Raw genomic sequence first — 26,818 nt, 5'->3', positions numbered from 1 at the left:
TTTCTTTTAATAATTAAAGTTCTTTCAGGAAGCAATGCGCACATTTATTTTTTAATTTTATGAAAATTCATTTTCGATGTAAACAAATAGTTCATTGACAATGAATTGTTTTTGTTTTCAGAACTGTCAAGTAAAAAAATACGAATGTCAGCTGTTTCAACAGGCTTGCTTATAAATGTAACGTACGCAATGTTGTATTTAGTAGTATGATATCACTAAGCAATACTGAGGGTGGATTTTTATTTAATTTACTTAAATCCGTATTTTTTTAAAATAATTTAAATGTTATTTTATATAATTTTGCTTTCCCCTTTCTTTATTTATGAACTTCAGTGGTTTTATTAAAATAACAAATGTTTTATGAATATTTGTGTTTGATAATCTACGGCTTTGCACTGTGAAAAATCCAACTCTGCCACACTGTTTACTGTCAACAGCAGCAGCTGTGCAAACTTTGACAGCTACTTGCAAAAACTATTAATTGTATTCAGTGAATTTATTGTTAAAATTTATAAAGTTTTTTGTGTAATGCCAGAAATGGGCGAAAAAAGTAGTGGCAACAAAGTGAAAAAGTCAAAAAACGACTTGTTTCGCACATCATTGGGATATTATCTGAAACAGAAAAGTTTTGTGGTAAATATACATGAAACACAAAGATTATCTAAATAGCAACGCTAACAAAGTTTAAACGAACCATTCTTTCAGGGTAATGAGAAATTTCGTAAATCAGATTTTCTGCTTTTACAAAATAAACGACAGTTTATGGTACAAAAGATGTTGGATCTGGATTTACAATGTGGGAATTCATTCGCATTCTCTAATGTTCTATGCATTACTAATAATCACCACATTGTTGATCAACAATTTGGGCGGTAAGTTACAAATATATATGTATATGTTTATAAACAATTCTAAGCAATATTTTTTTCACAGTTTCTCACAATTTGTTGAATCACAAAGTGAATTCATACGTTTAGAGTTGAGACGCTTTTATGCGCCCATGCTGTGCCACCTCTATGTGGAACTGATGAAAGCGCGCGAACAAAAAGCCGCATTCGACTTACTCAAAAAATACGCACAATTAGTGGCGCCTGTAGAAACTTACGATGCGCCCTTGCCTACGAAAATCAATGGTTGTTCCGTCGCCAATGACACACATGCCGACCAAACCAACAATGCTACTCCACATACCAGCATACGATTTGTAAATGCAACAAATGAAACATCTGCAGATCCCGAACTAATGTATTTCACAAAACTCATACAAACACTATCTGCTTGCACGAAGCTGGAGACCGCCGAAAATGATCCGGATGTGGCACATTTTCGTGCATCCAAATATGAAATACACACTACGGAGACGGTAGTCGACACGTTGCGTTGCTACCTGGAGAAACGTGGTCACGTGCTTATACTTAATCTCCTATACACATGGATACACGTGCACGTCATTGATAACGAGATACCCAAATGGAGTGAAGATAATCTACTTATGGGCTTTGAGGCGGTTGAAGACGATGAAGAAAGTAAATATGATTTGGCTGAGGTGAAACCGAAAGTCAATGCGGCGAATGAACGCTCGGCAGTGAAACGTGAGGCAGAGGAACCACCCGAAGAACTTATGGTGAAAACAGAGAAGTTGGAGAACACTTTGGATGAAATGAAAAAGGTGCGTCAACAGCAGGTGACAGATAGCATGCAGACCTTGCGTATGTGTAGAGAGCAAATGTTGAAAACACAAACACAGCATCCTTATATTATTAAACTTGCCGATCGGAGTAGAGGGTATGATATATTATTATCTTATTATTACATATTTTTATAACGTTGAATAACTCGCTTTGTAGCCTTTCTGCGGCGCATGTTGATGCCAACGAATGCCACCTGGTTGCCGGTTTCAATAATTCGGTGGTACAACTCTGGCAACTGAATCAACAAACTTGTAGCGGCAAAAATCTTTACGCACGCTTTGCAGATTCCGTGTGTCGCTGGGAGCTGAACAATCTGTGTGCCGAAGAAACTGAGACTGAGGATCAAATTGATTTGGATGTTAGAGAACATTCGCGCCTAAATGTAAATGATAGGCGGAGAAGAAAATACGAAGCTGCCAAATACGAGAGCAATTCATTGTAAGCATTGTAAACACTCTTGCTAAACACTATATATTCACTACCTTAATTTTAGTAATGAATATGGTGGCATACAATTGCGTGGTCATGGCGCTGGCATTACGGACGTACGCTTCTCCGCGCATTACCCGCTCATTTTTAGCACATCGAAGGATGCCACAGTGCGTAGTTGGCGCGCCGAAAGTTTTGGCTGTGCGAACATCTATCGTGGTCACCGCTATCCCGTCTGGTGTATCGATGAGAGTCCGGTGGGCATGTACATTGCGACCGGTTCGAAGGATCTCACAACGCGTTTGTGGTCGCTGGAGCGTGACTCTCCACTAATCACTTACGCCGGCCATACACAAGATGTTGAGGTTGGTGAAAAGTCGATTTTTTTATCTGAATTAGAAAATCGAAATTTTTTTCTCAATTCTAGTGCATTGCCTTTCATCCGAATGGCAGTTACTTGGCCACTGGCTCTGCGGATCTCTCTGTGCGTCTGTGGTGTGTGACAAGTGGCAAACTGATGCGCGTTTTCTCTGACTGCAAGCAGCCCGTTACGAACATAGCATTCAGCCCGGATGGCAAAATGCTGGCCGCCGGCGGTGAGGAGTCCAAAATACGTATTTTCGATTTGGCCGCCGGCGCACAGCTGAACGAACTGAAAGATCACACTGCCACCATTAACAGTATTGCCTGGAGTAAGGGCGGCCGACATTTGGCGTCCGCATGTCGCGACGGCACTTTGCGTGTGTGGGATGTCAAGAAGCTGTCACCCATCAAGTAAGTCAATCAAGTGTCACTGGTTACTAAAAAAAGTATTAAATTTTCTATGTATTTTTGCAGCGACAGCACCAGTGGCAGTAGCAACGCAAACTCCTCATCTTCCTCCTCATCCTCATCAACTAATTTGAATAAGATTATGGCGTTGAGCAGCAGCTGTCAGCGTTTAGTGAAAGTCTCCTTTAGTCGGCAAGATGAAGTGATTTGTGCTATCGGCAGCTAAAGCGCGCAAAAGTTAAGCTTATTAGTGTGAAAAGCAAGCAATGCGTGTTAAGACTTCAAAGCGTTTAGAAATAATAGTAATGCAAGAACAAATTAATATTAGAATCAAACAATGAGTATTGTACTCGTACTTGTTAAAGAGCATGTTTAGTTTATTTTAAGAAACTAAATTATTAAGTTCCGACTAACATTACAAAAAAAAAAAATAATAATAATTAAAAAATCCAAATAAATAAGTTAACCAATTACGTATAATTAAAGTATACAGGAGTGAACGTTTCCTTTTAAATGACAGTTAGCTCAGGTGAGTTATTTATGGGGTGTAGCCATATTTTTTAATAATTTAAATGTAACATTACATTATCAATATCATCGGTACCGACAAATAGCAAACACAATCTTTACGGCGGCATAAAATCCATCATATGAATTTTAGTCCAGTTCGTGATTTACAAAAATTTCTTTTTTTTCACAATAATACAATCATAAATATTTCATATTTGATATTTATTCAGAAATTGCCTATTTTAATGCTATATATACCTTTAACTATGTTACAAATGGCTTGTAATCTTTTTTTTTTTAATGTTTAACAGTTAGCACAGCCCTAGTGCTTGCCAAACATACCTATTTGCATGTAGGTATGTGTGTAGTTGTTTACATTGGCTTTAAATCTATAGACAAATGTGTGAAAACAATTTTTGAACGCAAACTACGGTCAACTTAAAGCAAAATCTACGAAGTTTTAAATTAAATATACTAATACGCATATTTGAGGGTGCGTGTGTGTATGTGATGCAACTAATTTTTTATTTTATAAATTAAAATAATCTGGTTTTTTTTAGTATTCTTATATATAATGAATACGAGTATACAGCTAGTTTTTATATGAAAATATGCGTAATCATATTGTAACATTGTAATTTCATTAAAACTTTTTTTTTTTTTGATTGAGGCCTTATTTAACAAACAGTAGACGAACGAACACAAAGTAACAAACAAAAACCTAATGAATAAAGTAAGCTTAACGCTTGTGTCGACCACGCATAAACTGCAACGTTTTCGCCATGAGTGGTGCCTTCTTCGCACGCATAGGCGCATGAGCTGAAAGTGAGTGTAAAAAAAATATATTTGTAAAAAAATATTTCTTTGAGCACAATAAATATAGAAAAAAAACCGATTTCGTGGTACTTACAAACTTGCGCCGCATCGCGTACGGTAGCCGCTACGCGCAAACGCGTATCACCCACTTTGCCTGCGTTCGGTGTGACGCTCGATAGCGCGGAGACGCGTGCCGCTGGTGTGGCCACCAGTTTGGCTTTCGTGCCGAATTGTTCCTGCTTCCGCATAACGCTGCGCGGCGGCTTCACCATCGAATCCACGAATGCCAGCTGTGTCTTTCGCACGGGCGCCGCAATAACTTTCTGCGATTGTTTGATAGTCGCCGTAAGGCTGTTTAACTTTTGTTCTTTTTCCTCTTCGCAACGCTACAAGTAGATGTGGGAAAATGAATATTAAAGTTAATAAAAAATCAAACTGCGCGTATGCTGTGCACTCACCAAATACATTTCACGCCACGACTCCATTTCCAAGCGCTTCTTGGAACGATAGTTTCGTTGCACATGTGTCTGCCACAAGCAATCGCTGTCCTCCATCAAGTATGGATTGTATTCTTCGAACGAGAGTAACTGTTGTGGTGTGGCGCGATCCAAAATGGGACGTAGCACATCGAACGGTACACCGCCAGTGTATTCCAGACCTACAAATGCAATTGAATTATGAAATGCTTTAACTCAGAAATGACATGTGTGGCGCATACCATCGATGTTCTTCTGCAAGACGCGTATGCATAGATCAAATAGGGATGGTACTTGCAGGATTTGACCTGTTCTCACACCGGAGTATATTTTCGTACTAAAAATATATATTTAAATAAAAAATAAATAAATTTCGAGACCCTAATCACTTTCGACATTTTACTCACCGCATTGTTTTCGATGAGATGCCATGACTTAGCGCCTCTGCATCTGTGAGTGTGCGCACAGGTTTAGGAGTGCTCAATACCGAGCTATTACGGTAAATACAATCCATTACAGTCTTATTGTGTGGAAGCGGTTTATAATTGGCTGAGATCGTTGGCAGTTCAAGCGCAATATTCGGATCGAGTGGCGCCAATTTCGCCGATGCCGACAACAGATCTGGTTTCTACAAATTCAAACAACAACAACAACAACAACAACATAATAATAATAAAGTTAAAAAAAAAGCAAATAATAACAAGAGTTTCTTACCGCATCTACCGGTTTTGTTGAGGTACTTGCTGAGCTGATTGGACTCGGTTTGTATTCAGCTCTAGCACTTTTACTTGAACTACTGCTCGCCTTATCATTCGACGTACTCCTGCTCGAAGTACTGACAGTAGGGGACTTGTTGGTGCTTAACGACTTTTTCGCCTTCTTTGTTGGTACGTTAAGCATGCCCAGAACATCGGCAAAATTCGCGCCCATCGACGAATCAATACCTTCGTCCGCATCAACTTCGTCCTCCTCATTATCGTTAGCGGTAACTTTTTGTTTGATGGCTTTTGGTGTCTTCGATATCTTGGCTTTCGTTGGAGTAGAATCGTTCGAATCACTGTCTTGTTGACGTTTTCTGCTGCTATTTCTACTCTCATCTTTGGTATGTGTTGACGACGGAGTAGCTTGCTCATTAGTTGTGGTAGAAGGCTTTTTGTTGGTGCTAGAAGAATGTGATGCGGAGGAGTTGTGATGTTTATCGCGATGTGAGGTGGCTTTGGATGAAGATTTACTCTTGTCATGCTTGTTCTATTGGGAGAATGTAACAAGATAATTATCAAATTAATTTTTCAGCAATTTCAAAAATGTCAATACTTTAATTACGACACCACTACACAAAGATTACATATATTTAATAATTACGACAATATAAACTCGTTATTTACCTCTTTTGATCGTTCATGCCTATCTTTATCCTTAGATGATCTATGCTTTTCGCTTTCACCCTGTTTGCTTGTTTTCTCTGACGTAGAATTCGTTTCTCGCCTTGTCGAACTCGAATGTTCACTCGATTTCGCACCCTTTACGTTTTCTCTCTTTTCTTTGGAGTCACCACTATTTTTGTGATGTGTTGTCGAAGAAGAGGTAGTTTTTGCATCCCTATTTGAGTTTTGTTTCTCACCATGTTCACGATGACGACTCGATTTCTCATCTGACGACTTATGCCTATCATTTTCACGATTCTTACCCTCATTTTTGCGATCTTCATGTTTGGATTTCTTTTCGAGGGATAATAATTCTTTTTCTTCTTGTTCCACATCTCGTTTACGTTTCGTCGTTGAATGTTCATGTTTGTGTGTCTTTGATTCACTATGTGATTTAGATTTATGTTCTGAATTACTTTTATCTCTGTGCTTATTTTGGCGATCTTTTGAAGTATTTTCAGTTAATGTATTGGAGTGAGTATGTTCTTGTGGAGAAGGCTTTCTTTCGCTGTGATTGTGACGATCATCATCACTTGAACCGTTTCCATTGGCATTATTCATGTCATCATCGTCATTGCAATTATTGACTTCCGCTGGCTCTTCTTCAGCTGCCACCATAGCTTTCCATTTGGTGACCAGAGCTTTTGCTGCAACACCAATTTCTCCATTATATTTGCGTAATGAATTGACGGTTTTTCCAACTCCGGTCTCTTGTAAATGTTCGACTTTAACAGGTAATTTATACAACTTGTTGATGCAATGCAAAAGCTAATAAGAATAAATAAAAAATTCAATGAATAAACAAATAAAATTATTAAAACAATATAAGAAATTTATGGGTTTAAGTCAAATTATAGCATAAACATTGTTTTCGTCGAGAACAATTTCATTTTTATACACCATTGATAAAATTATGCGTGAAAGGTGACATTCTTAATTTTATATGGGCGTGCATGCAGGTAGATGTCAACAATGTTTAACACCTGTCTTTAAAAATAGCAATTTTCAACTTTCTTTCCCTACAACAAATATACATAAAATGAGAATATGGGGAATTTCCTAAATGCACATACTTTAATAGAATAAGGTGTGTGTGTGTTTCGTCTCAGACATAAATATGTATGTTTTTCGCCAGTACAATTTCGTTAGCTAATCATAAGTATATATTCGATGTAATTAAGTTATGCACACTGTTTACACATGCATAAAATATGGACAACTTACTCTGCCTTCATCGTCCTGGGAATGCTCGATACTTTTTTGGTAATGTTGAATAACACCTAATATAGATGCAGATGACATTATCGACAGCTTCTTCTGTTCCAAACAACTTTATTAACGTTAACGTAAGCAATTGTGCCTACTTGGCGTTTGATTTGTTTGCCTATACGTGTAGAAAAAACAGCAGACGGTTTGACAAAATGTTGGGTTTACGATTTTATTTTTTGTGTTCAGTAATCCAGTGTCAATGAAACAGGCCTTTATTGAAAAAAAAAATTAATTGTAGGTTTCACTAATCACACGTATTTGATAATTACACACTTTCGCACATACGGTTATATCCGCACATTCTCACTCCTCTAACATTACTCGTTTTCTAATGCGAAAATTTACCGAATTCAAGCCTTAACATATTAAAATTAATATTAATTTCCACAACTTAACATTTAACGAATCACTATTTTATTTCAACTAATGTCAGAAAAGAAATGAACAGATTATTTATATGACAATCATTGACGTTGGATGTGTATGTTCAGTGAGTTGAAAATTTCACAGGTATGCATTGGATACGGCTGTCAATATTCTCAGTGCTGTGTTCATAGCGCTAATCGATAAAGTGTTATTTGTATATCGAAATATTTTATAAATATTGAAGCTATTATTAAAAACTAAATAAATATACTTAACAGAATAAAATTTTGTTGTTCATTTTTTTTAAAACTCTAGTAAATTGTAGGTTGTTTAAAGTTTATCACCATTTTACCACCAGTGGTTATCGATAATTTTATTAAAATAATCGGTTCAACATCTGCAAGGTAAATGACAATTTGGCGCTTTATAATTTGCTTTATTCGCAGAATACATTGTTTAAAAACTATTTTGTAAAGTGCTATTCAATTTTAGATATTAAAATAATTTGGAAAATTAATTATGTCACAGGAATATGACGTTTTTGCTGAATTATACGACAATGACAATGGTAACCAAAATTTTAATTGTTTGAAAATATGTTTTTAAATATATCTGTTTGTAGATGAAAAAGCCAAATTTCTGGAAAAACTTAAAACCCGTAATGTGGATACATTAAGCACTGACGGTTCAGATGAAGACGATTTTCTGCCACCATCTTTACAGAGCAGAGGAAGAGGTCGGGGTAAAAAGGGAAAGCCACCACCAGCGGAATCAGATAAGCTACCCAACGAAATTTCTGAGCCTAAGAAAACTAGAAAATCTCATTCGCAACCATCCGAAACTTCAGTGCAACATACGACTAGTAAACTATATACGCAACTACTCGAGCCTGCGCCTGTTGGCAATAGTCGCACAACACGCAGTAGATCTGCTGTAGCACCGCAGCCAACAACTTCAATAGACACAACGTCCAACACGACAACCGCTCCAACTAGAGGAAGAAAGAGTCGTCGCGGCGGAACGAATAGAAGTGCTGTTAATGAACCAGATATTGTAGAACCGAGCCATACAATGTCTTTGGCTGATTCTCTCGGTGTAATGGCTGCCATGATGAGAGGACAGGTGTGTGCTGCTTTTCGAAATAAAATTTTATTTTCACAATATATTTAACTTTTTGTTAGCAGACTAGACGTAGTGTTATGCGCGCACGTCGAAATTACTTCGCAGAAATTGCTGCTCGTTCCACAAATGTCGATTACGTCGATTTGGTCTCCAGTCCATTACCGCGCATTGAAGGCGTTGTAAGTTGTATTTAACCAGATGATGATAGTAGTTTGTTGCACTTATAAAGCATATACTCAAATAGATTGCGGTTGACTCTGATGGAGAGGATAATGATGTTGACGTTACTAGTATAGAAACGCCTAATACATCCTTTGTTCCTGCACTAGAATGTTCCTTTGATGAAGATAATCCAGAGATTTCGGTGAAAATAAAATGGGATAGTGGCGCACCGGAAATTTTTAAACTACGCAAATATCAAAAATTCCACGATATATTTAGTAAAATTGCAGAACGCGAAAATACACCCGTCGACAAACTAGTGTTCAATATTGATAATCGTATTATAGCGCCCAGTGATACGCCTGCGAGCATAAACTACAAGGTTTACGAATTTATTAGTAAGTAGCCACATACCGATTTGGCATAAATCGCATGAAATTATTTCATGTCATATCAACGCTGATTAAAAATATCTGTCATTACAGGCGGACGTGCATTAACACATCTCTTCGAGGCCGGTGCTACCAGAAAAAAACGTGATGCCAATGTTATTACGCTGAAAATTCAATCGGATTTGTGGCCGAGGAAGCCATTACATGTGGAACTTAGTAAAACCGATAAATTAAAAATTTTGTATATTAAATGTGCGGAAGAATTGAAAAAATCTCCGGAGGATTTTGTGTTAAGGTACAAATTTTAACTTTTCCGTTAAACAAAAACAATTGAATGTAATTAATATTATTTTAATATGTTTTATTAGCTTCAATGGCGATCACTTAGGCTTAAATGACACACCTGAAGACTTCGAATTCGAAGGCGATGAAGCTGTCGATTTGCGCGTAAAAAAGAAGTGATGATATACATCCGTTAGCGTAGTGTTTAAAATTTAATAGTTTTATATGCGAAATTTTTATATTCATTTTGTATGTGCTTTAGCGTAGTGACTTCTGACAAAGTATTTTTTTTGTTTGTTTTTTTCTGTAGTTTTAGAATTCGATTTTAGTTTTGTTTATTTCGAAAATTAAGTTGTTGTATAAATCATATGTATGTATTAAATTGCGCACTAGAAGAGGCGAACAAAGCGAAAAAAGTTTATGATTTGTTGTACAAAATTGAAAATTAAAATGTTATTAACTTAAACTTTCATATATTTGATTGAGTTTAATGTATCAATACATATATGATAAGCAATTCAATAGTATGTTTCCTCATATAAATATAATTAATTTTGATAATGCAAGACAATAGTAAACTACAATTATTGTAGTATTAAGCTACATTCCGCATTACATTTTGTTGTACAATTAATTGCACTCTCCGCAAATCGCTACTGGAAAGTGGAATGCGTATGAAAAGCAGTTGGGAGAAAGTATGAAAAATTAAATTCCTGAGCATATTTATTAAATCTGCAATTGAGAGCTAAACTGCATGGGGGTGGAAAGAGGGTGCATTGGCAGAAGAGCGCACGAACCAGTACTACAACAACACGCACCAACACCACCACATTTGCCACCCCCAAAAACAAGTTCAGCCTCCTCGAAAGCGCTTTTACTCGCGCACATCTCACCTTTTGGGGAGCAAAAACGAAGACGAAAGTTTTTGAAACTTTGCAGATGCGATGTGAATTGAATTCGCGCACAGGAGCTTCGCATTTTGTTTGGTTTGTTCAGAAAGAGCAAGTCCTTTGTGGCAAATGGCTGTGTTCTCTGTTTTGTTCAAATCTACAATATAAAACTTCAAGCAAATCATTAGCAATCGCACAAGAATTCTAATTTTCGCTTTCAACTGCATTAACGCGACAAATATTTATAAATTTTATTGTGTTTAAGCCAAAATCGACATTGTGTTAAGAGCAAAAAATAATATAATAAAAACAAAATATTAATTTGTTAAAGCATAAAAGCAAAAAAGTCGTTCGTATATTATACATATACCCACATATATACCTGTGTTTTTTGTTTGCGTGTTGTATGTGCCGTAAAAAGTGTGTGTTGTGAAAGTGGTAAAGACGCAATACCAACTGCTTTAATGCAAGCAAATATTTATTGATATTTTTTGTGAAGTGGTGTGTGTGTGTGTAATTGTTAAGGGACTTGACCAACAAACAGCAGGGAATAAGTGCAACAACATATCGTATTTCGAAAAAACAAGTGATCAAACAAATTAAAAGAGAACTTTGCATATTAACGGTGATATTTAATGCTGTAGACAAAAATTTAGGTAAATATGCGTTTAAAATGGAGAAAATATTTACTTTTTTCTGTTGTAATGCGAAAATATTGATTAAATTAGTAACAAAAAGTAATAGCTGTGAGTATTACTCTTATTTATAAGGTCGATTTGTAAAGAAGAGAGAAGAAAGTAGAGGTAAAAAAGCATAAAAATTGGTTTTTATAATATTTTTTTTTATTGTAACTGTTTTATTACACATTGTTTATTGTAAGTATACTTGAGAAAGAATTAAAAAAAATGTATTCGAAATTGAAATGTTCAACACCATGAATTACGCAGTTTGCAAATGCATTTACATACATACAAGCAAATGTATGTGTAAGTACAGGTATTCTACCTGCTCTGGGTATTCTACCTGCTCTGGCGCCTAAATGTATACAATAGCTTTAGTAAATTCATATAAAAAGCTACTGACTACTAATTTTCATTAACACACACATGCATTTGTATAGTATATACTATATTTAAGATATACGCTATGAATACAAATACTATATATATTTACAAGAGTTGTTTGGAAATAGCAAAACGATTTGCAAGAATTTAGCGCTGATACTCCTGTCACTTTGATGGAACTCTCTGAGCATATTGTCGTACTTGTGTGTATATATGTATATATATAAATACATATATATGTATATGTAAATATATATTTACGTTTACGCATGCATATAAGTTTAGCGTGTGCTTATGATGGCAGGATGTGATTTGTAAAAACACATACAGGCGCATAAATTGTCGACTTCACACGATACATACATATATGTATGTATGTAGTAAGTATAAAAGCTACACTGTCATGGCACAAGTAAAAGTTGCCGCAAATTTATGTGTAAATACATACATATACATATGTAGATGAATATATAAAATTATGAATATGTTTACACATAGGTGTGAGGATTAACATTTTGCCGCAATATACAAAGGAATATGCATACATGTATATGTATATGTACATTAATATACACCTGCTGGTACATATAAAAAAACTGTTGATTTATCGCAGATGCGTCACGTTCATTTGTTGCGTTAAAGAGAGCGAAAACATTTAACGAGCGGTAGAAAATAATTTTGCAGTGAATTTAGCAAAGCATTAAAAGTTTATAAATATGTCTGGACTATATTTTATTGCCGTTAGCATTAAAGACTTTTTCTAACTATATTTTGAAATACATTTAATGCAGATTGAGAATATTAGAACGTTAAATAGTGACAGAATTGAGATTATTCTCCTCAAACGGAAATGAAAACTGGTTCGACTCATAACAAAGGTTTCAAAAAAGATTTTTGACTTAGAAATCCGATTATAGTATGATATTGTGGACCATTTAAATTGAGCTAAAGTAGAGTATTACATATTTTCGAATTGATAAATTATTTTTATATATTAATTGGTAAATTTTTTTATTTTATGGTTAGGAAAAAAAATTTTCGTGACTTTTTCACTGTAAAATATGTGATAGATTGTATTAAAAAGATCATTTCAGTATTTAAGTTAAAAAATATTGTAATTTTCTATATAATTTTTTTATATTTTGCAAAATTTTAATATGAAAATATAACAAGTAAGGAAGGGCTAAGGTCGGGTGTAACTGAACATTTTATAATCTCGTAGTTTATTTATTTAATGTTATTAATATAACACAGAATTTGACTCACATATTCGGCATATATAGGTATAAAATCAATTGAAAATCCCTAACGTTAGGTATATGGGAACTAGGCGAAGTTATGACCCGACTTCATTCATTTTTCCTCTGAATTTCTTCAAAATATCTGAGAGATTTACCGATATTTTCAGAAAAAAATGTATTCGCAGCTCTGAGGTCCGCATGTTCGATATATAGAATACCTTGAATACTTATGATCCGATGTCGGCGATTTTTAGAAGAGCTATGCCACACTATATGCAGTATTTGTGCTAAGTTCTATTAAGATATCTTCGCTGGTTCTTACTTTTTATATTGTAAAGTAAACTATTCAGATCGACTTCAAAAGGAAGTAGGTGTGGTAGTGTAGCAGTGGTCCGATTTCGCTCATCTTCGAACTTAACCTTCTTATAGTGCCAAGAAATACGAGTACCAAATTTCATCATTATATCTCAATTTTTACTCAAGTTACAGCTTGCACGGATGGACAGAGAGACATCCGGATTTCAACTCTACTCGCCGCCCTGATGACTTTGGTATATATAACTCACTCGTTAAGTTTTATGACTTACAAACAACCGTTATGTGAACAAAACTATTAGATCTCTTTAGCAATTTTGTTGCGAGAGTATAAAAAAGTTACATAGATTAGGACTTTTTGACAAAGGATTTATAGCAAGGACTACACAAAATGTCTAGTACAAACTCCACAATAGTTCTATCTACATAAGAAAGAGCTTCTGAGATTAAACTACTGTATGGACAGTCATTACAGCAAGTTTCCAAATTAAATGTAAAAGAATTCAACAAATTTTAATCGATCAAAAATTTAAGATATTAATTTTCACAGTAAAAGCTTTAACAAAATTGTCAAGGTCACGTAGTTTCAATTTGAAAATCCATATGAATATATTTGGTTTACACATGCAACCCCTTTCGGTGAGCTCTCTACTCGGCATTGTGTCAAACTTTTATTAAAAGCGTTTAAAAATAAATATACCTATTTGACACGTTGACTGCATAGACAAAAATAGTTTATGCAAATATTTCCTGCCACTATATATATACGAGGGTGACCCAATAAGTAAATAAGCAGCCGAAGGTGTTGAAATCTACTATCGTAAATTTAATGTCGTTAGCCAAATCGGACTTGTAAATTTGGATGTGGAAGCAAGTTATTCTTGAATTTTAGCCGAATTATAAAGTGAAATATTAGTTGGAGACTCGATTCCTGATTTTTGAAGATCTTGGAATAGAAATCAATGAACGCATTCTAGCTTCCATTTATATGGTGAGAGAATATTATTCTGGAATTGTACCGTCCAAAAATAGGTTAATGTGTTGCAACGTGATCGCATTTCGAATTTTGAAGAAGGAAGAAGACTTTCCTTTAGGTCGAAAAGTGACCTGTAGTGATTATCTGGGATTGATGAGATGTAATCTACATCGACTGCTTGGAGAAGAGCAAAACGGAGCGCTACTATTCCGAATTATTGTGCTGATTCGTCGTGAATCCGATTGTCGAAGGATCTCCACTGCCTTCGCCGTATTCAAATTGTGTCGAGGTTACCATCGTCACTGGAGACTTACGAAATCATATTTTTCAAACAGGTTAAAAAAGTTGGAGCATTGTATCGAGCTAAAAGAGTTCTATGTTGAGAATTAAACCTTAATAAACGTATCGGACCAACCTCGTATGTAGTATGTATGTACACATTCAATCGGACGTTTCTATTTATATAATTGTTAATAAAAAGCACAAACTTCTCAAATTTTATTACCCACGGATGTCATTTAACAAATGTCATTTCGAAGGTAAACAAAATGCGGCCAAAACAAAACGGAAGTCAATAAATAAAATAAAATGGTGAGTGTAAATAAATCAAACAAAACGTCAAACAACAAACGTTGACTGCATTGCGTTTGCGGTGGACACATGACGTCTTGTTGTTTTCGTTCGACCATTATCTCCTCGTGTATTTGCATGAAACAAATGCATTTTTGGCGCGTCAAACCTTTGTGCACCGGCACCAAAATAGAAAACAAATAAAAAATTTCAATAAGAGGTAAAAAAATAAATGTACAATGGCACACCACAACAGTAGTAATAGCAACAAAAGCCACCGAACACCATAAACAACAAGCTAACAAACAACAACGACATCAGACAAACCAAAACAATGGCCAACGAAGGGAGTGGCGGCGCATGGTGGACTGCCACACTGTAAAGGGTCGTGAACGCAATGGCATAGCGACAGACTCGACTCCATTTGCCACTTGCCATTTGGCCATTCATCGCAAACACTTTAGACACTACTGCTTTCCAGCTTCGTTGCTAACCAAATGTATACGAGCCCCCAATGACCATTTACAATGTCTGGCTTAACCGACGAATGTGGCTTGGTGTTGGTGTTATAGAGCTTGGCTACATTAAAACAACCGTATCAATGTTCATTCGTTCGTTGGGACGTAGTGTTGGAAGCATGTATTTTGAAATTGGTATGACCATCGTTTACTGCACTTTAACTCCAGCCCCTGGGTCCTGCTAAAGGAATTGTCGTTTTCACTAGGCACTGGCAGTAAAGGCCAGTTGCAGTTGTTTGGCGCGCTGTTTGTTCGCCCAGCGGCAAACGGTATGCATGTATGGATGGCTGTCTGTGCGGTTGTTGTTTGTTTTTCTATTGTTTGTTATTTTTTACAGTTAACTTTCGATATACTCGTATTTAGTACATATAGTATATTCATACTCAGTCCAACAGCGGAAAGTGTTTTATATTCGTGGGGGAAAGTTAATGTTGATGGAATCCAGAAGATGAATTGGCGGATGCAACAATATGTTGAAACGTTTGGTGGGCGTGGTTGAGTCTATTCATGAAAGCGTGAACCTATGGGCGAATTAAAACATGAATAAAAGGTACTTTTAATTTATATATACCAGTTAGAAGACTTTGAAAGCACTCTTTTGTTTCATTGAAATGTTCACTTGAAGTTACAGCGAGAATGGTCTTAATAAAGGTATTCTATAGAAAATATCCCTCTCAGTTTCATTTTTGAATAGTTGTCGTTGCTTAAGCGATCTGGCATCACCAATTTGGTCCCAGTTTCGTGAAGATTTATAATATATGTACATATATACTATTCTAACTAAGTCTTTACCTTGAGCTTCTAGGCTTGGTAATATAAAAACTCCATATTTGAAAGCTGCCAAATGATCCTGGGGTTTAAAAGCAAGTACTTACTTCATGTATTGGTCCAATGAGCATTTAACCTCACAGTATGGGTATCATGTAGAACATTCTAGTAGACGTTTACTGTCAAATTTTAACCAGTTGAATTTGACTTACGGTTTTGCTTTGACCGCTGATTTCAGAAAAATGGAAAGAGAGCAATATCGGTCGGTGAATCCAGTCCTGGTTCTTACAAGGAAAACATGCAATAAAATCATAGAGGACTTGGAAATAGTCTAAGAAACGCTGAAAACGAATACCACGAAAAAAAACATGACCAAAAGTCCAAGATCTCGTGTTGGTAGACCGTAAACCCGTGCGTCTTCTTCACTTTTCCAACTCACGAGGCAATAATTTGAATTCAATGGGGCTCTAACTCTATCTATAAGACCGGTTAAAGAAGTTCATCGCGAAGTTATATGTATCCGGATAAAACGGGACTATTTTGAGAGGTCCCATTACTCCAACATTTTAGTTTTTTATAGATATAGATATTTATTAGACCGCCCTCTTATAAACGGAGACAGGTTGATCAGTTGTTTCATATTTTTTTGAGTTTATCCTTCATAGATGTACTGATTTTGATCTGGATATTATTAGACCGATTTAGATACAGATACAAAATACAGCAATTTAGAAATGAACATTTTCTTCATTTTACTTATGAGAGCCCTAATAGTGCCTGCAGCTCCTTTCAGTTAACAACTCTACACACACATACGAGTTAGCATCTTACTGAAAGAATGAAATACACCTGTAAGCGTTTCTCATTTATCAAGAAAACTTTGCTGCCGAAGAAAAATGATTGTAGTTCTTTTATTTCAACTTTTTTGCTTTTTTGCCAGTCTGCTGCCACTTGAAATGGGAGTATTCGAACGCATCGAAGTGTTCCTAACGGAAATGGGTTTACTTAAGCACAGTGGCAAGTAAAGTTGCTGAGCAAATAGATTTTCTACTCTATAAATAAATACACATGTACTTTTGTCCGTTTACAAGTAGATATGGTGTGTGTGGGGCAGAGTGCTGGAAGATGGATTTCTGTATGTATGTATGTGGAAAACTGTATGCAATATGCACACGGAATCATTTTCTTTTCAAGTGTGATTCCTTTTAATGGTTGCGACCTGAATGCACACGCGCAGCTGTCGGAGGGCCTTTACCCAGCAATGAGGGAGACTGTGAAGCTCATGTTGGTTATTAGACTTTTAGTAGAGGATTAGATTTTTATTTTATTTAGATGAAGACTATCCATTTTATTAGAGGTATTTTTTTATCCACACGCTCAGAAGGTAATACTGTCCATACGTTACAGTATCCCAAGTATTTTCCGAAAGTCTTCCAAGCAAGAAAGAAGTGAACAAATTGAGATATCTTAATGAAATACAGAGACTCTACCGTTAATAATGGGCCTTTTATTAAAGGCTTCTCTTTCGACTGTCGTTTCTCCAGCTTTGTCTGAGGGACCTAAGTATCCTACTAGCCCTACGGGAAACGCGCAGTATATCCTCTTCTGGTCGTTTTTGTTTTGTTGTGTTTCGTGTTGTTTTTTCGGCTGTGATTTTTGTTGTTGTGGTGTTTACATTTTTTTTGCTAATGGGTCTCCGCTTCAGACGCTATCTCCGCACATTGTAACAGTAGCCCTATATAAACCCCGTGGTTATCTCTGGGAGCAGGGAGGCCACTCGAGAGTTGACACAGGTTCTTATGAGAGTTTATGTTCAGAAGCAGATTCGGGCGCAAATCATTTCGATGAGATTTCACTCTAACCTACCGAAGTGGCAGAATGCTGCTCTCATCAACCATATGTCAAACTAATCCATTCCGTGTTTCCAGTAAACCATAATCAAAATCTTACTGGACTCGATTCTGATGGGCTTTACGACAGAATCTAAGCACATTGAAGTACTGACCGCTGGGTTGATCCCTCGTTGCTTCGTTGCCTCTCTCTCGCGGGTATGTTCTCACTCGATGAAACCACTGTAGGGATTGTGGATGCTTAGTTAGAGGCGGCATCTGTACGCACCTTCGCCGGAGATTCATTGGACGCATGAGGCTTTTTAGACCAAACCCTCTTCGCCTGCAGCTATTGGTCGGGGGCTGCGTATTACTATTACATAAGCCATTCTCTATCCGCCAGTTATGATCCCGGTGATAGCCTGACCTCAGCCCCACTTCCCTCAACTTGTTACATCAGTTAACTCTTTACTAAATATATCTTATTAAAATTGTGTTGTCAAGCATGTTTTTTGGTTTTGTGCCAAAATTAAATGAAATCAGACCCGATCTTCCCCTAGTCCCAGTATACCGAATATAAATTACTTTGAAACGTACAAAGTAAGCACTCTTGTAACCAGTTACTAACCTTACTGCTCACATATAAAATTACAGGTGGCAATAGGTGCTCACCACCATCACATTACCATGGCATAGCTTATCGCTTCGAGCGATTTTCTGAAACACATTAACCTCCTTCTTTGCGTTTATTACAAACACAAAGCGTAATCATCTATTAAAGCATGTTCTTTTCGTTGTTTGTCATTGTGCTCGGCTCTTACTCCCTGCTATTGTTTGTTTTGTTTTAATTTCTTGCGATTTTTTTTTTCTTCTACTAGTTTGGGTTGCATACTCTGACTTTTTTGCAGTTTTATTGCAACTTGTGGCATATTACAACTGGATCGGGCAAAAAAAAATAATAATAATAAAAGCAACTTTTAGACTGTTTAGCTTATGGAATGTGATGTATGTATGAAGCTCGGTTTGTTGCAGCAGCAATGTTTCATTTGTTGCAGAGCAGGAGGTGGAGCAATAAAAGCAAGTTGAAGTAGAAGAAAACATGCTCGGCGTGTGTAACAATGCACAATGAAAAATAAGAAAACGAAAAACTTAGCAGCTAAAAAAAATGAGTAAAGTACAAATTCCGGCCAATACACCGGTTACTTACTGCCGGAAATATATAGTGCACTCAACGGCACAAACACACATCCACATACAGCGAAAAAATTGCAAACACAAATACAAAAGTTTGCACAAACCAAATGTGCAGTTCAACGACCGCTCCACTCTTGATGTACCGCTACACAGCTGAAGTGACTCAGTGAACTGTATGTTTGTTTGTATATGTATATGAGCCTTCGGATAGTTGTTGTTGTTAAGTGATGAGAGTTGATATGTTGTGTCAACGCCATCATCAGTGTTACATATTAGTTTTGCTGTTGTTGTTATTATTGTTGCAATATACTTTTAACAGGCAGTGTAGTGTAGTGCATTGCAGTTCATAGTTTGTAGTGTTCTTCTGAGCGTGATTGTCTACTGGTGCCTACACGAAATATGCTTCAGGTAACTGCCGGCTAAAAGGGAATTCCGAAAAGCGCATCCATGCCGTGAGTGAGTGCAGCTGAAGAAGGTGAGGCGTGGCATCAGCAAGCGCTGAGTTTGTCAATTCACCTCATCGTTTGTGCACACAACCAACCACTACCCTTCACATCTGTGCACCCAAGTAGTGCAGGTTATCGAGAGTACAAAGTCTGACGAACGACAAGTTATTAAAAGTTTAAAGTGAGACATATCGATTCTGCTTGGCGATTGAAGGCGATGAGTTAAGCAAAAGTTGTAGATAATAAAATGAATTAAAGAGGGTATTGAAAGAGATGTAAAGCATTTATAATTCCGTATTGTGCACACCCACACTATAAAAAATCCAATTTTCTTCGAAAAGTTTGACATCGAACTTATTTAATAAATATTGAAAGTTATGTTGAAGCGTTTCGACAGACAAAGGGAAGTTCTAGCGGAAGTATGTTCCTTTATAAAATCACCTATTTCTTTCATAGATTATATAGCAAGATTTAAAGAACCTTTATACAAAAGAAAAATTAGGATAGTGAGGCATTGGAATGGAAAACCTAACAAGAGAGTCACTTCTATCCACACCGGAACCGAATATATAGCCGAATAACGACTGTAATATTTCGTAGAAATATTGAATACAAATTAGTTTAACAGCTGACATAACAAAATGCTCCGCAAAGTGTTGACTTGAAAGTAATAAACGCCTAAGCTGTATGAGACGACCACAAGCGGGCCTAGCTTTACAAGGTCCATAACTTTACGAGCTTTACGAGGTCCATACCTGTACGAATTGAGGTTATCTTCTTGACATAAATTAACTGGGGATACTCAAGGTTATGAACATGTCGTGAAAAGACGGATACATATTAAGAGATCTAACTAGGCTTCCATACACGACGGCATACGTGGTTATGTGACAGCTCAATAGTTCTTTCTTCATTTTTGTTTATTTCATATTTTATACCGAATAATAATAATTAAGAAATTTGATTTATGGGTTCACTGATGTCTAAAATAGGCAGTAAATGCTCACTAAGAGATACAGATACTTGTTAGCCGAATAAATCGGCTAACTTTCTAAATGTGTTTTGCTTAATTAAGCTCTAGTGGTTCGAAGTTGTACGCTTAGCTTGGATTCAGATACTATTTGAATGGAAGTCCTGCAAAGGGACTTATAAAGAGCGCTAAAAAAGTTTTTTATAAATAAGAAAATCAAAGATTCTTTATTCCTGTGAAAGTGCATTCGCTGCCATCATGTATGGAACTCGATTTCTGTTGCATAACCACCATGGGCACGCTTGCAGAAGTCCAGACTCTGAACCCGATTTTCGACGATTTTCAAGCATAAATCGGCCGATACTGCTGCAATTTCACGTACGATATTCGTACGAAGTTCATCAATCGTCGCTGGCTTGTTGGCATAGACCATAGACTTGTCGTAGCCCCATAGGAAATAATCTAACGGCGTCAAATCAGAAGACTTAGGCGGCCAATTGATGGGGCCATTTCGTGAGATAACACGTTCACCAAACTTTGTTTACAATAAATCGATTGTGACATTCGCTGTGTGGCTTGTGGCGCCGTCCTGTTCGAACCACATATTCTCCAAGTCGGTTATCATTGAGCGGTAGCGATTCCTATTCACAGTAACGTGCTGGTCTTGAACATCACGGAAGAAGTACGACCCAATGACGCTGTCGGCTTATAAACCGCACCAAACCGAAATTTTTTTTATACAACGCATATTTTGCTTATTGACGAAGCCATTCAGCCAGAAATGAGCCGACCATAAATTGGACGAAGAGCCCGTAAAGTTGAGGCCATTAATTCAGAATTTCGGTAGTAAATTTTAATAATTTCGATTCGTTGTTGGATCATATATCTTTCATGATGAAATGGCAAACCCTACTGAAGAGAAATGTCAAAAGAGCGAGAAAAATATGGCGTCGTGATTGGTACACTTTTATAGCGTCCCTTTTGAAAAACCCTTTATACATGTATAGAGATAAATCAATATGAATGTTTATTTACTATATTTCATCCCTATTATAGTTTTAATTCGTTAGCACGTAAATTTAGCTGAAGATCAGATATACTAGATAATCATGACATTATATTTCATATAATTTCTTTTTTAATAATATTTCTTTCTTTGCAGATCGTCAGCTTCTATCTACAAGAAAATTTACATTAACATATTTTACAAAATAAATAAAAAATTTACAAACAAGTAGTAGTTGAATCCAGAAACCGACCCCACCAAAATTTTTGTAGAAATAAATTAAAAAAAAAATACAAAATTTGCAAATAATATTTTACGATAAAAGAAACACATGTAGAAAGACTATAGATACCTTTAGCTGTGCCATACAATATCCCAACATATGTAAAATCTAACAGCAGTAGCACTTTAAAGACACATAAACACATATCCACAAAACCGACAAGACGTCAAACTGAAAAACGTAGTTCTCGTACATACCAGATTTTCGTTTAGTGTCTCAAGCACGGGCCTTAGTAGAAACCATACCACTTTTGGTACTCCACAAATTGACATTTTGCACTTTACCAACCTTTCTTCAGCAACAACAACAATAACACACAAAGTAATAATTCGTGTCTACTTGCTTGCGGCACATCCGTTGGTGTTGAACCGAGTTGACAACAACAACAACGAGACACATACACAAGCATCATCATCATCATCCATATAGTTCGGCTGGCTGACTCGACTGCTGCTGCACGTTTGTCGGCAATTTCCGCAAATTTTGTCAAATCCTGTCAATTTTACTTAATTTTCTGTCAACCTGAGTGCGAAGGGGAAAAAGCGCATTTCACCAATGTTATGTTGTGGATTTTGTTGCGGCAATATGTCGAAACGAGATTACAAGGTGGCCACAATGGATGGCATCGAGCTGGAGCCGTTGGGTGGCGAAAAAATCGACAAGGAAAAGGAAAAGGATAAAGAAAAGCAAACGAACGGTGTGACTTTCGGTAAGTAAATTTAAACATATTAATGACACTAGAGTAAATTTATGCGAGCTGCAGTGGGTGCGCCCGTTGGCTTAAGTGCCAAGGTTACAGCAAACTAGAAGAGGCAGCGTTATAGACAATAAAAGAAAAGTGGTTTCTTAAAGGCAGAAAATAAATATTTTTTCATCGATATTTGCAGTACAGAAATGCATTATAAATTTGGTGAATTTGGTGTAAAATTTAATCTACAGTGTACTGGAGAATGTTAATCAAACTCAGTAGATCATTAGTTCGAAGTAATGAATTTTGCTGTATATAAATTTTATGTTTAGTACTCGCTTGGAGCTGGCATAAACCTCGAGACATATGTCATTGTTCCTCAATATCAATACACATCTCTTAAGTAGTGAAAGAATATATAAATCCAATATATTTGTATCTAAGTCTTGGTCTTTTTGTTGCCGTTTACAGTCATATCTTCGATGTTGCAAGATAAAGTTACTTTAGACTGTTACCTTTTGCAACGTAAAAATAGGACTTCTAAGTCCCTCGGCATTGGGAATTTGAGCTACAAGGATGCCAATAAGGCACCCGCATCCCTTTTTCCTCAGGCTGGAAACAAGCCGGGAATGAGTTGTCCTCTTGTATTCTAGTGCTGGATCAATAGAGCTTTCGGTTGCGAAACAGTTAGTCCAGAGTAGTATAGCTGGACTCTGACATTAGGTGAGACTAGGAATCATGTCGGATGCAAACTGTCATAGCTGTTTGAAGGAAGGAGAGATGGAAACTTTTTCTCCTCCATTATCCAGCGTTCGCAAGACTGAGGTTCAAATATCTAGGTATATTTAACGATATATACTAGGAGACTTTTGGTATCACAATGGATCGGCACCTTTAGCTGCCCAAGTAGGATTCTTCACAACACTTGAATGTAAGGGTCAGCCTCTGAACCTAACCTAACTATAATTTCCCTACATCGCAGCTTCAGGTTTTTACGTTTTTTTTGTGGGTTTAACCGCACTCCTACATCCTTTCGCGGGTTTTACTTTCATTTCGCTTGATTCTTGCACGGCAATAATAAGCCTCTTCATTTCCAATTGCTTCTAGCGGGAATAGAAAACGAATTGCAGAGTTAATAGAACGAACGATTCGTAAAACTAGAACCAAGCGCTAGCGAAGAAGCACACAAAAAACAAAAAGGAATGTTAGTACAATGATACCTATGTATATAAAGAGAACAATTGCTTAATTGCACTCCTGCAATTTGTCGCTTAACTTATTTTCAACCATTTTCCCTGAAGCCACATCAGAGAAGCCGACATCTGCGAAAATTCAAATTACTAGTCCGCAATTATTCATATTTGTTAGATGATAATACTACAGGTTTAACATAAGATCTTTTCGGTCGTGGTAAGCAATGACTATATACTCGTACATATGTTTGAGAAGGCATCTCAACAAAATTGGCGAAGACTGTTTGGTGAATAAATTAAACGAATGTACTTTTGTGGCCTTTATATCCTTCGAATCGGATATTTAAGTTTTGAAAAAAAATAAAAAAAATACAGGTGGACAGATCGGGAGATTTTTTAGTTAATTTCTGGTTTTAAGTTTTCTGCGATCTCCCGATTCTACTAAATGTATTGGCCAACAACTCTGCTTCCGCCGTTTTTCAATAGATGTCTCTAGGGTCAAGCACTGGACGATTAAATCGGTTTATATCGATCTTGGACATTTGTGTCAACATTAATCCAACAAAATATTTGTAGAGATCTGTTTGTATCGCAAACTTATTCTCAACTGAAAATATCACTTTTTGAGCCGAGTTCTCGACATTTGCAGGAAATTTTGCTTTTCTTTTTTAATACCAAGAAAAGTGCGTCTGAGGCTCATCGACATTTGTAACCATTTTTATACAAAAAAATTAAATTTACAAAAAAACGGCGGAAGTAAAGTTGTAGCCATAATATTATGCACATTTCGATGATACTCCCGGTTGAAAATCCCCTTTGAACAGATGATTAAAAAAGCGCCTGAATTAAGCGCCTGAATTAAGCGCCATTTTTCCAAGAAATCCTACTCCACACGCTACTGGGTTGGCAACAAAGGCTACGCTCCTTGGTATGCCACACGTTTTCGCGCTAAACGTTCCAAAACGTTCCCTTTCATTGCTTATTGCTTTTGTTGGTATTGTTGTGGAATTTATTCATCAACACATACAAAATTTTCTCGTCATTTTTAATTATGAACACAACAACACCAAACCACAAATAACAACAATAACAAGAGCAACGACAGCAGCGGAGCACGTGAGCCGCATACATACGAACGAGCACGGTAGATTCTTTGTAGAATTAACGCAGCATATTTAAGTTGTCATACGGAGTTAAGCTGTCAGAAGCAAGCAGGAAGGGGCGTCAAAATCGTGGGGTACTCGACGACAGTGAGTAATGCATTTGCAATAGTCGTAGTCACCCTTAAAACGGCAACAGCCTGATTTGCAACTGGACTAGACAGCAAAAGCCAGCCTTTCTTCGTTTGGTTCTCCACTTAATTTTTATGCCTTTCTTGTTTGCTGACTGGGAGCGGCTTCGTCGCAGTTGGCGAAAGTTTGCATTTGGTTCATTTATATTTGTGGTCGCAAAATTGTCGGTTAATTTGCAAACACAGACGCGTCGCCAACATCAGCACACCCATCATCAGGTCCGTCAACTAACGAAAACGAAGTATAAAAGTCTGATGGCAACTTTAAAGATTCGCGAAGGCATTGCACTGTACTGTTTGCTCGGTGCAAAAGAATTGAAAAAATGAAAAGAAAATCTTGAGAACAGAAGTTACCGCTGTTACAATTGCTCCTTGCAGTAAACTATGTATATATGTAAGTACCCTGCAAGAAATTTGACCCTCATATGACACATCAGAGCAACTGACAGATATGGAAGGCTAACTAACTGCCTGCCTTACTTCGAAATATGAAGATGGTTAGTAAAAAGCCTTGAATTGAAGGTTGCATCGTGAAATCAATTATAAACATTGCAGCCGGTGTAAATAAACGAAACCGTTCAAAATTGACTTCACATTCCTACAGGGTACCATCTCATTGCTGCTATATTCATCGTAGAAAATTCACGTCTTTCTAACTACTATGTATTTTATCTCGTCTCTGCTTGTTAGTCAGTTTGTCCACCATTTATTGTTTGGTCACCATTGTCAGTGGTGTTATAAAAATGAAACGTGACAGATTTGGGCTATATCAAATTTGTAACGGACACTTTTCATGTAATGTCATCTGTGGCAATCTTTGCCTGCCGGCGTTTTGTGTGCGATTTATTGAAACTTTATTGATAGTTACATGAATAGAGCCCAAGTGCGTAGGTGTGTATGTTTGTGTAGGATAACGAAGAATTTATTATTTTATAATTTGCTTGGCTTTTCGACTTATTTGGTTAACGTTTTACGGTCTCTCAAGGTTCTCCTTTCGTGAATAGCTTTGGTTATCTTGAATTTTTGCCCAGTAAATAGATTTACAACACAATTTCTTCATCAAATAATATTTAATCAAAAGTCTCTCGTTTGCTATGCTTTTTATATTTCAATCCACAGGTTGCTGCATGACAGCTATCGGCATCTGAAGTCATCAGTCATGCTTCTCCATAGGTTGTTGTTTCCAACTAAATAAGAATATATTGCGTTAGCCTCTGTTGACAAACGAAGTAACACCGACAGTTTTTCTTGAGTTAGATCTGTGGTGCCTGATATTATTTCATCGTTTTCCAACACAAGAATTAATTGATTCTTAACACTGTACAACACTCGGCTGCTATTGACTTTTCCGGGAGATAGAGACATAAATAAAAAAATTGCATTCTCCGATTTTCGAATTTAGCCTCTAAAATTGAAATATTTGATTACGAAATTCGAAAAAAGACTTTTGTAATATAATTATTATTAATTACAGGATATAGTTACTGAAAAATCCAAAATAGGGATATAATCTACATTTTTTGGTTTAATTTTATATTTATTCTTATGATATGTAAAGAAAACGAGTTTGATAATTCTTTTCTTCTGATTGACTTGTTCTTTATATAAACCATTTTAATGAAAATTTATATAATTTAAATGAATGAAATTGATGAATGAAATTTATATAAATTTATAATGTCCTTTGTTCCCAAAAAATACCATTTGCGAAATCAGTCTTAGATACCATGTCAAGTTGTATGGAGGAAGGAGAAGTGGATGCATCAAGCCACTTTATCCTCTATTGTCCAGGTTTTGTAGATTGAGCATGAAAAATTATCTGACTAGAATTGAGCCCCGTCAAAAATTGTGTGAGGTACTCAAGGT

The 26,818-nt window shown here is 36.4% G+C and overlaps 4 protein-coding genes across 6 annotated transcripts in view; 3 read left to right on the top strand and 1 right to left on the bottom strand.

Moving 5' to 3' along the window:
• The first annotated feature begins 434 nt into the window (after positions 1-434).
• On the top strand, positions 435-3,386 carry LOC105219011 (TAF5-like RNA polymerase II p300/CBP-associated factor-associated factor 65 kDa subunit 5L). The gene is made up of 7 exons (XM_011194937.3): positions 435-633; positions 706-872; positions 934-1,785; positions 1,848-2,129; positions 2,185-2,485; positions 2,548-2,894; positions 2,958-3,386. Exons 1-7 carry the CDS (start codon positions 529-531, stop codon positions 3,115-3,117), a joined length of 2,214 nt encoding a protein of 737 aa, XP_011193239.2. The 5' UTR covers positions 435-528; the 3' UTR covers positions 3,118-3,386.
• Positions 3,387-3,606: 220 nt separating this feature from the next.
• Positions 3,607-7,855, bottom strand: LOC105219009 (transcription elongation factor B polypeptide 3). 2 transcript variants are annotated; one of them, XM_011194933.3, is made up of 9 exons: positions 7,660-7,855; positions 7,342-7,596; positions 6,079-6,885; positions 5,408-5,941; positions 5,101-5,321; positions 4,936-5,030; positions 4,676-4,875; positions 4,312-4,603; positions 3,607-4,220 (listed from the first exon to the last, which is right to left on the bottom strand). In XM_011194933.3, exons 2-9 carry the CDS (start codon positions 7,417-7,419, stop codon positions 4,141-4,143), a joined length of 2,307 nt encoding a protein of 768 aa, XP_011193235.2. In that variant the 5' UTR covers positions 7,420-7,596; positions 7,660-7,855; the 3' UTR covers positions 3,607-4,140. The 2 variants fall into 2 exon arrangements, with proteins under 2 accessions (XP_011193235.2, XP_011193236.2); XM_011194934.3 differs by having other exon boundaries at positions 7,672-7,855.
• Positions 7,856-8,160: 305 nt separating this feature from the next.
• On the top strand, positions 8,161-10,176 carry LOC105219008 (DNA repair protein Rad60). Of its 2 annotated transcripts, none has more exons than XM_011194932.3 (6): positions 8,161-8,320; positions 8,375-8,874; positions 8,937-9,053; positions 9,119-9,434; positions 9,522-9,723; positions 9,797-10,176. In XM_011194932.3, the coding sequence occupies exons 1-6, from the start codon at positions 8,272-8,274 to the stop codon at positions 9,888-9,890; spliced, it is 1,278 nt and encodes a 425-aa protein (XP_011193234.2). In that variant the 5' UTR covers positions 8,161-8,271; the 3' UTR covers positions 9,891-10,176. The 2 variants fall into 2 exon arrangements, with proteins under 2 accessions (XP_011193234.2, XP_028900552.2); XM_029044719.2 differs by having other exon boundaries at positions 8,934-9,053.
• A 141-nt stretch (positions 10,177-10,317) lies between these two features.
• The window catches only part of LOC105214571 (endoplasmic reticulum aminopeptidase 2), a 61,828-nt gene continuing 45,327 nt past the window's right edge, over positions 10,318-26,818 (top strand). The window contains exons 1-2 of the mRNA XM_054225338.1: positions 10,318-11,256; positions 21,654-22,489. Of these exons, the coding sequence (XP_054081313.1) occupies positions 22,336-22,489 (154 nt within the window). The 5' untranslated portion in view covers positions 10,318-11,256; positions 21,654-22,335. The remainder of the gene's footprint in view (positions 11,257-21,653; positions 22,490-26,818) is intronic.

The sequence above is a fragment of the Zeugodacus cucurbitae genome, chromosome 2, assembly GCF_028554725.1.
Source record: "Zeugodacus cucurbitae isolate PBARC_wt_2022May chromosome 2, idZeuCucr1.2, whole genome shotgun sequence".
Classification (NCBI taxonomy): Eukaryota; Metazoa; Arthropoda; class Insecta; order Diptera; family Tephritidae; genus Zeugodacus; species Zeugodacus cucurbitae.
Note: the sequence above shows the minus strand (reverse complement) of the source record. Positions and strands in the feature narration are given on the sequence as shown.